This window comes from Atractosteus spatula, chromosome 14 (genome assembly GCF_055471065.1).
Source record: "Atractosteus spatula isolate fAtrSpa1 chromosome 14, fAtrSpa1.hap1, whole genome shotgun sequence".
Lineage (NCBI taxonomy): Eukaryota > Metazoa > Chordata > Actinopteri > Semionotiformes > Lepisosteidae > Atractosteus > Atractosteus spatula.
In genome coordinates this window covers 28,296,547-28,305,885 of record NC_142719.1, presented here as the reverse complement: position 1 = coordinate 28,305,885, position 9,339 = coordinate 28,296,547, and the positions used below count along the sequence as shown (strand labels likewise).

The following is a 9,339-nucleotide window of genomic DNA, read 5'->3' as shown; positions in this document are numbered from 1 at the left end:
AAAAATAGTTTCTTTTCTGAAACTTCTGAAAACTCTCTAATATATGTGAAAAATGGCATACACTGCTTCTGTTCATCCTGCAATTATATGAAACTAATACTGGAAAATAGTTTATAGTCAAACAATAGTAACTGCATATTAAACAAAGTATATTTGTTATATCTTATTTGTAATGAACAAGAGTCTTAAGAGTATATAATAAATGGGGAAAAGGAAAATGAGCTCTACACAAGGTTGAAATCGATCCTAAATTTAATTCATTTAAAACATTTGCAGTACCTATTATGATTTAAAAAAGCTACAAACAACATGAAAGCATGTTCACTTTATAACGTAATTAAAATATGAATGCAGGGCATCCAGTCGTGGTCCTGAAGAGCAAGTGAGTCTGCAGGTTTTCTAGGTGTCTTTAAAGCAGTACTTGAAGAACTGAGAGAATCTGTTAAGTGTACCAGTCACTGGATGATTTAGTTCATTTACTTTCAAGATTTAATGAAAGCCTGCAGACACTTTGGCCAGGACCCTTGCAACTGGCTTATAATCTTTGATTTATATGAAAGTAGCTGTAAAGCATATAACTTGTAGTGTATGCATAGTGAATGAAAAATATTTATGTGAAAGATCAGCAGTCTGGCTACCACATAATCTGAGAAATGCAGCACAACGGTGAAAATGGACAAAGCAACACTTATTGATGATAAGCAAGAGTTGTATCAGATAGGTACATAGCTCATGTGATTGTAATAAAAGAGTTCAAAGATGATTATAAGACAGGCCAAAAGGAATCAGATATTTGTTCCCCCCAAGTTTGGCTGGAACAATACAACTGTTCATGGCCCTGAAAAATTTAGCCCTCAGTAAAGATTAATTAAAAGACTATTCAAAATTAGGATAAAAGTTCTACTTTGTCAGCATAACTGTAAATATTGTTGAATTTCCTCAAATGTATCTATAAATCAAAATGAACAGCATAGATTCCGAGATAAACACAGGACTGATCTGAGCCAATTTCGTCTTAAAAATAACCTACTGCATTTGAAGAGCGTTGTAAATGATAATTTGTGTTTTTGTTGGTGATGGTCGCCATCTAGTGCTGCGTTATAGACAGTGCCATGCACAGACTATACTTGTTCCTTTGCAGCCTACGCATGCTGACGCAGCTACCCACCACGACTATTAATAAAATGCGTTCTGCCCTCTACTGGTTATAATAGAACTTCTACAAGATATACAGTCCCTGGGAGTAATGATCCGGTTACAATGATATGATTAATTATTCATTGTTTTATATTGGAAAATACTCTTGGGACACTAAAGTTTCATGGAATTGCCTTGTAGGTCAAGTTTTGGCAACAAACTAGAGTCATGCCCACTTTCTATTTCAAAGCACGATACACTTTAAATGTAGGGTGTAGGATCAGATTTGTCACACATCTGGAGATGAAGGTGAGAGGTGATCCCAGAATACTTTTCCTGCATAGGGAGCAGATAGCCCAGGCTCTCGCCTTTGGAGATGAATCCTGTGTATCGACTGGGACGGATATTGAAAATCTTCACGCAGTGCACTTTAAAAGATAAAAAGGTGATTAGACAGATGGATTGATCAACGGATATGTAGATATTTTCTAAGCAGTCCTTTTTAGTTATAATATTGTATATACTACTACATATGCCTGCTTTCTTTTACAATTAAAAGAAAAAATGATCCTGGCAAAATGTCTGTAAGAATACTGCCTTTTAGCAAAATTATGTGACTTGCCTACAAAAACATTTGACACAAAACTATTGGTTTCTTTGAGACAGTTGAAAACCAATATATCTGAAAATCTGTGTTAAGAAATTATACCTGTTTTGTTATGAAGAATCTGTTCAAGTCTGAGCAAAAGAAACCCAAAAGCTTGCTGTAGAGCAGGCCAACTCTTGACTTTATACGTGTTATAAGGAAATCTTATTAATCAACCCTCTGGATAGACTTACCTACAATTATCAGTATCTGGAATCTGACATCAGAATCCATCTCAGTTTATTTCCCAGTATCACTAAAAAGGTTTTACTTATCAATAGCTTGTCCTAGCCAAAGCCATGAAGCACTGAGGACATATTTTACTGTGATTTTAATAAACATTTATTAATATTCTTCTCTGATATGAACTTCACTCTTTGTTTTCTTTCCAAAATTGCTTGCTTTACAAAAACAGCATAAGCTGCTGTGTGACCTAAAGTGTATCTTTCCTTTAATGAACTGTTTTTTCTCCTCACTTCATTACGGCTAATGGCAGCATGGTTGTTTTTCAAAGCAAACCAGCCAGTTGGTGTGTATATGTGAAATGGAAGCTAATGAGAGATTGCAGATGTAATCTTAATTACCATCGTTGCTGTCAGATGTTTGTGCACTCCTAGCCTTTTGTGAGATTATTAACATTTCTCAAGCTTCCTGGGTCAAGTGTTACAGAAAATGTGGAGTTCATCAAAACATCTTCTTGCACATTGGCTAGTTTACATTACACTAATTTTTGCTTGGCGTGATCAGACAATGGTAATATTCTTGCACATATGTAGTTCATCATTTGTTTCAAGCACAGTAAGATTTTTTTAGCTGCTGAAGATCATTTCATCAAAAAAGATCATTTGATCTTGTTACTTTGTTTAAATTGAATATGCTGTGAGATTAAATCAGTTCCATTTAGCACCGTCATTATATTTGCAGAAAGGTGGGCAGACTCCTCAGGACTGAGATGGGTTAGTTTTTCCTTTGGGAATAAGGTGCTTATGAAATCGAACACTGAGGCATCATATCTCACCTGAGTTTGAGAGTTCAACACCATCATCATTAGTGCTGGAATCCCCGTGTGGCTGAACTCGACCCCTCAACATGCCTGTGAAGGGAGCGCGGACAACTGTGTAATCATCACACGCTATGTCCACAGCCTTGTGGACGTGACTGCCCCTAGGGTACAATTATATAGAATTGAATTCAACAAAGGCAAAAGAAGAAAACACACACAAAAGTTTACAATTTGGCATTTTATGGATTTAGTACCCATTTCATTTCTTTAGGGAAAAAAACATGTTTTACATCTCTGTGAATTAGCCCAAAAGATTTGGAACAGAGCTGGGGTGGTGCAGTGGCTCTGTGGCTAAGGATCTGCGCCTGTGGCTGAACGGTTGCTGGTTTGTATCCTGCGGCTGGCAGAGGAATCCTACTCTGTTGGGGCCCTGAGCAAGACCCTTAACTCCAACTGCTACAGGGCTCCTGTATATATGGCTGACCTGTGATTTGATCCCAAGCTTCTTGCCCTGTCTGTGTATCCCATGGAGAGCAAGTTGAGGTATGTGAAAAAAGACAAATTCCTAATATGAGAAAATGTGTATGGCCAATAAAGTGATATATCTCTCTCTCATCTTATAGATTAATGAGGGAATTTCATTTCTGACTTACTATTCTCATCTGCCTCATAAAATATTTCAGATTTAGTTGATTTTTTTGTCATTGTCTCAGATACCTTTTATCAGAACTGGAAAAACTACAAATTATCAGTTTGGAAAAGGCCTTTTGTAACTTGTCCAGCTAAACATTAAACTCTTAGAGTAGCTAAATTAGTTGGTAGCATTAAAAACACTAATTAATCAGTATGGAATCTTAGAAGGAAACATTTCAGTAGTTATATGAAACAGCAAAGGATGCAATTGACAAAACCTTGTAGTTTTTTTCTTTTTGGAGAAGATTGGAGATTTAAGTATATTTATTCTCAAGTACAGTAACAAATGAATGTATTCATTTTAATTTACATGCATCTCATAGTTTTGAAGTTAGGGAACTGTTAACATTTTGTTAACTCTGGATCAATAAGCTACAGTAGTAGCAACTAAATCAGCACAACGTGACAGTACTGTATATTCTCCTATGAAAGTCTCTTATTTTATGTTGTTTTTAACGATCTATAACAATTAAAATACAATTAGGAACAACATTTGATCACTGGTCAATACATTAGCTCCCATTGTGCTGGGCCTCTGTAAGCAGCAGGAATGCCTTGGACAGAATGTTACTGTGTAGGTTTTGAAATATCTTGAGCCGCGTCTCATCTGGGGCTGTGATGAGGTAAATGGGGTGTGGGATTGAACGGCATGTTCCACTGGTTCCGGCTGATTAAAATAGGATTGAGATGTACAGTAGGGATTGTTCTGGCCAGGGAAGGTGATGGAAGTGTGCTTCATGCTTATAAAGTCAACCACATATTGCTTGCCACTGAGAGATGATTCACTTGACTGGGGGCTCATGGAATTTTGACCAGGATGTGTATAACAAAGATAGCATTTCCTTCTCCATTTTAAAACAAGAACATTTGAAAGGGTGGTATATTTTTGCCGATTGATGTTCTGTCTTGTTTTAAATTAGCGTAGGTTTTGCTGTAAAAACAGGTTTCAGTAACCTATTTAGAGAAAGCCTGAGGTGTCAGAGGATTCTAAAAATAGCACTTGTTAAATAATATCCTTCCACTTGTGGCTTTGCTGTTTTTCCTCTCAGAATGGTTTTACTCATAAATACCTTCTGTATAAAATCTGTTTAAGGTCGTGTCTACTGGATTTGGTTCTAGAGAAACACACAGTAGAAATAAATAACTGCCAGTAGGATACCTTTTAGAATTGAAATGTCCACAGCCAAATTTGTCACAGCCCCTTACTCTGTTCGAATGGTGACCAGAACATAGAACATCCCACGCTCCAGAATCTGAAATGTAAAAACAAAGAAAGCCATAGCTGTATTGACTCAGAAAGCAATAGAGAGCAATGTTTTCAACAATGGCAGAGGTACAGTAAGTGCTGTAGAAATTATTAATAACTATAAAGAAAAAAAGATCTAAAGCTATTTTAATCCCTCTTTCCTCTCCAGCGGGTTTATAAGACTGTGACTCACCACATTATATGAGGTGAAGATTCTTTAAAACTAATGTTGTCCAAGTGGATGTTGATAAGAAAAACATAATCCTGATCAAAGCCTGAACCAATCCAAAGGGTCATGGGGATAGGGTCCTTTTTTTAACCCGTTATAGCATCATTAATAACACACAGATTCTTATTGACAGGTATTATGGGGATCTAAGCTTGAATAATATGTTGTGTTCATAACATGTGATAAAAAGAGATGCTCTTGGCAGGTTACTAACATCCACACTGCTTTCTGTCTCTTTGGCTGCTGTGTAGCTGCTCTATCGATTTCCAGTGACAGTGCTCCCGGTGGGTCAGATTGCCTGGTACTGTACCTTGCAGACAGCACTGACGGGTTGCAGGGCCTGCGCACTTGCTCTTTAGGTATCTCCCTGCGCAGACATATGAGGAACGTTGACAAATGCCTCCAATTCTGCTACAGGCAACATCGCTTTTCACTTTCTTTGCCTCTCTCTTTGGAGTGGCAAGACCATGACACAACAAGAGCCCTATAACAAAGACGAATAATGAGTAAGGGCAAATGTACTGTACAGTAGTATTAATACAGTTAATGCATCTGGATATCAATTCTACTACTAGTAATAATAATCTCTGTAACTATGCATGGTTTGGATTTCAAAATATTAATGGAGTTCAAAATCAAAATCACGACATTGAATACCAGTTTTGTGGTCCATTTCCCTCTATATGGGTAATTATATTTTGCAACAGCAGCCAGAGTGGTGGTTACGTACAGTTATAGTCACCTTCACTGACAGGTAATTAATTGCCATTGCACTTAGCAGCCCCTGTAAATTAATGCCTGTAACCTTAATTGAAATGAGTTAGTTCTCACTAGAGGACAATTGTAATGACAGTATCCCTGGATGCCAAGCACACTTTTGTGGCAGCTTTTAGCAAAGAAAAACATTCTAACCAATTGATGTTAGCAGGTTACCTCACTCTGCTTATCAGGAAATATAAGTGAAATAAAATGGAGTAAGCATCCTGATCTTCTATCTCCCTCCTGACAGATATAATATAGGAATATTCTTCTGTTATGGCAGTGTCAGAGGTTTTATTTAGGCGAATATTGCTCCAGAAGCTTCCTATTGCAGTTATAAAAGTTAAAGAAAATTGAGAAGAACTGCTGTTCTCCTGTACCAGCCTGGGATAGGCTGTTACCATACTTAAACACATACTTTACAGTTGCATTATTATGACAATGCAAAACAAATGTTTGAAATAAAGAATATACAAGTGTATGTTTTCTGGGCCAGTGACAATTCATTTGAATGTTCCTGGCAAAATTTAATTAAGCCTCAAATGTTTCACATATCACAGTGATCTCTCTCTCTCTCAGAGCTCAGCGATTTAGTCCACAGCTTCTGTTTGTCTCATTGTACAGTATATACACACAGAAGAGTTTGTTTAGTGAATTTGTAAATTATTCATCAAATATGTTTAACTGCTGGGTAAAACATTTCAGCACAGTCCCTTTGCCTACCTCCTCTCTTAATGCCACAACTTCACAAGGTTTTTTATGCACTCATAACAACATGATGTTAGTTAGTTCTGAAGTCATGTCATCACTGAAGCCATGACCATAGCAAACTTCTATCACCCATATGGCTAAAAAGCAGGGCAACTCTTAGAGACAAAAGACAAAAGCAACAAGGCAACATGGACCTGCTGTACACACAGTAAGATCTAGAGTGTAGAACACTGAGGACCTTGATATTACAGTTCAGATCCTGTACCAGTCGATTTTTATCTGTTCAGCTCAAAGATGGACTTTGATGATGACAGTGAGGTCTATATGATGGTACAGCATTCTCTCTGGAACTCATCAATATTATTTTCTGAACCTTGTGAAATGGTGACAAAGTTTAGCGATATGCAAGTGATCTATGCCGAAACAAAAATAATAAATAGTCTTCACCACCTGTGAATCATGTTAAGCACATAATTTACACATTTGCTTTAATATTGTATTGATTTACTGTGATGTAAATACATGGTTTATCAGAGTTGTTTCTTTGGTAATATGTTTTTTGTTGTTTTATTATCCCAGACCCCTGAAATTATTGGTGTGCATAAAAATAAAGTTAAGTAACAGTTCATATAGTGTGTTTTTTTACATACTTTGAAACTTTACTTACAACATGCAAGAACCACTGAGGTAAAAGGTGTCTTTACTGACATTCTCCCCTTTTCTTTATTGGATGCTTAAACAGAAAAACAGAACAAAACAAGTTTTCTTCAATTACCACCTTTAACATTTGCTTTTCCCTTCTTCACACTTCCCTACACTTTAACACTTTACATGGTTTTACATAACACTTCCTTACAAAACAGGCATTCTTAAAAATAGTTTGCAATGAATGGGCATGTACTGTACGTAGCCTTCTCTAGATCATTAAATTTAGCATTAAAGATCTAAAAACACGCAAACCAGAACAAACATGGTGCAAGGAAAGCCTTTATAATTATATATCTCAAGCAATAAATATGATCAAGTTCAAATTACAGATCAAAAGAAGAAAAAGACCAATGTAGCGGTATCTCTTACCAATCCATTCGATTCTAACTGCACTCTCAGGGTGGCACAAAGAGACTGCTGTTTAATCACTGCTCAAGTCACAAATGAAGTGCTGGCAGTAGGATATTCTTCTGTGTGTCAACATTTAGATTGGCAATAAAATACATATACTTGGGCCCATGTCTCACAGTGTAGGCTGTTCCTTCAACTGTGAGTTATTTTTAAATAATGGGGACAAACAGTGTGTTTCAGACATAATTCAATAGCAAAGTAAAGTGCCTTGTGTTTAAAAATATAACTGGGCACAGTGCATTTTTTAGTTTTTACTGTGCTCCAGTATTTGTGAATTTCCAAAGTAATTTGTTTATATTTACTTAGTACAGGATCTAGTATGGCTTTAAACTTTTCTTTTATGAATCTTGTTTACGGTCATATTCCATCACAGACAACATAACACTATACCGTATGAGACACACTGTATAGAACAGGGACTGTTCCTGGTATCTTTTCATATCTTGTACAGATGTGTCCAACAATTGGACTAAACAATCCAAAACACTGGCATTTTTCAGCCTTGCACATTTTGTGCACTTGTCCATATTATAATTTGGAAACATTTTTATTAATTACAGGCTTGATATGATGATACACTGTGGGGGAAAATTACTTGTTTTCTTTTCTTGTCCACAGATCATTGATGAATCATCGAAAGCACTTGAAAATGCACTGTTGTTATCTGTACCAACAACATGCAAGAACACCCACAAAACAGACACACAAAACACTCTATGTAAATGTTGTACACAAGATGCAAATTTTTATTTATCTGTTAATGTTCAAAGACTACATAAGGGTCAGCACATGTCTGTTGTGTTAATTAGAGAAAAAATATTTAAAACAGACAAAAAAGTGACTTAAAATGTATGATGTACAATTATTCATTTTAAGTAAAGTGATAGGCTGCTTGTGAATAATGTTTTATTTTGTTTTGAATGTGGTATCCCTAGTACTGGAGAACTTCAGTCCTGCATGTTTAAGAAGATTTAGAAAACTTGCCCTTGAGTCTAAGCTTATAGCATCAAGGAGTCAGAGTTTCCTGCATGGCAGAGTAATGAAATTTGGCACCCAAATTTCTTCTTCATGGTGACCTGATAGGGAGAAGCAATTTAATGTAGACAGTTTCACCTGTGCTGCTTGTTTTTGCAAGGATTGTGAGATAACCAACATGCACATGAGGAGGAATATGTGAACAGATTGGCACCCTAAACCTGTTCCCCTTAACCCTCTCAGATGTCAACATGGTCTTGTGTTTCATCATTCTTTTCCTGGTGGTTTCACTCACTCAGATCTTTATCTCAATACCACTAATTGATTACTCATCTAATTAGGCATTAGAGTATTCTATCTAAGCCACTCCATGTCATGCAATCATAGTTCTTCAGTTCCTTGATCACTAATCTGCTACTCAATCTGCTCTGCTCTGTCAACTTTTTACCTCTTTTTCCTTGGTATGCTGTTCACAAACAATCATTCACTCTTGTCATTCCTCTCTACACTGGCTGATCCTGTTTGGCCAGGGATGTCTCTCTGTCTTCATTAATCACCACTTGTACCCCTGACAAAGCAGCAGCCAGTTTGTTGTTCACTCTCACACTTTCTGAGATTGCACACCTGCCAGCCAATAATATCTGCAGTATTCAAAACTTCAGCTGTTCTATCTACACCCCCTTCTTAGTTATGGGGAGAAGATGGACTGCTACCTTGCAATGCATTACTCATACAGGTGCCAATACCTTGTTTCAACCCTGGTTGAGCTACACCTAGGTACTGCACTCCAACCCTCCTGAGCCTGCAAACAAATTACTATG

The 9,339-nt window shown here is 36.8% G+C and overlaps 1 protein-coding gene across 1 annotated transcript; it reads right to left on the bottom strand.

The window, feature by feature from the left end:
* Positions 1–234: 234 nt before the first annotated feature.
* Positions 235–7,608, bottom strand: LOC148821023 (leukocyte cell-derived chemotaxin-2). The gene is made up of 6 exons (XM_088932448.1): positions 7,502–7,608; positions 7,092–7,157; positions 5,265–5,438; positions 4,639–4,732; positions 2,802–2,947; positions 235–1,565 (listed from the first exon to the last, which is right to left on the bottom strand). The coding sequence occupies exons 2-6, from the start codon at positions 7,132–7,134 to the stop codon at positions 1,399–1,401; spliced, it is 624 nt and encodes a 207-aa protein (XP_088788574.1). The 5' UTR covers positions 7,135–7,157; positions 7,502–7,608; the 3' UTR covers positions 235–1,398.
* Positions 7,609–9,339: the final 1,731 nt, after the last annotated feature.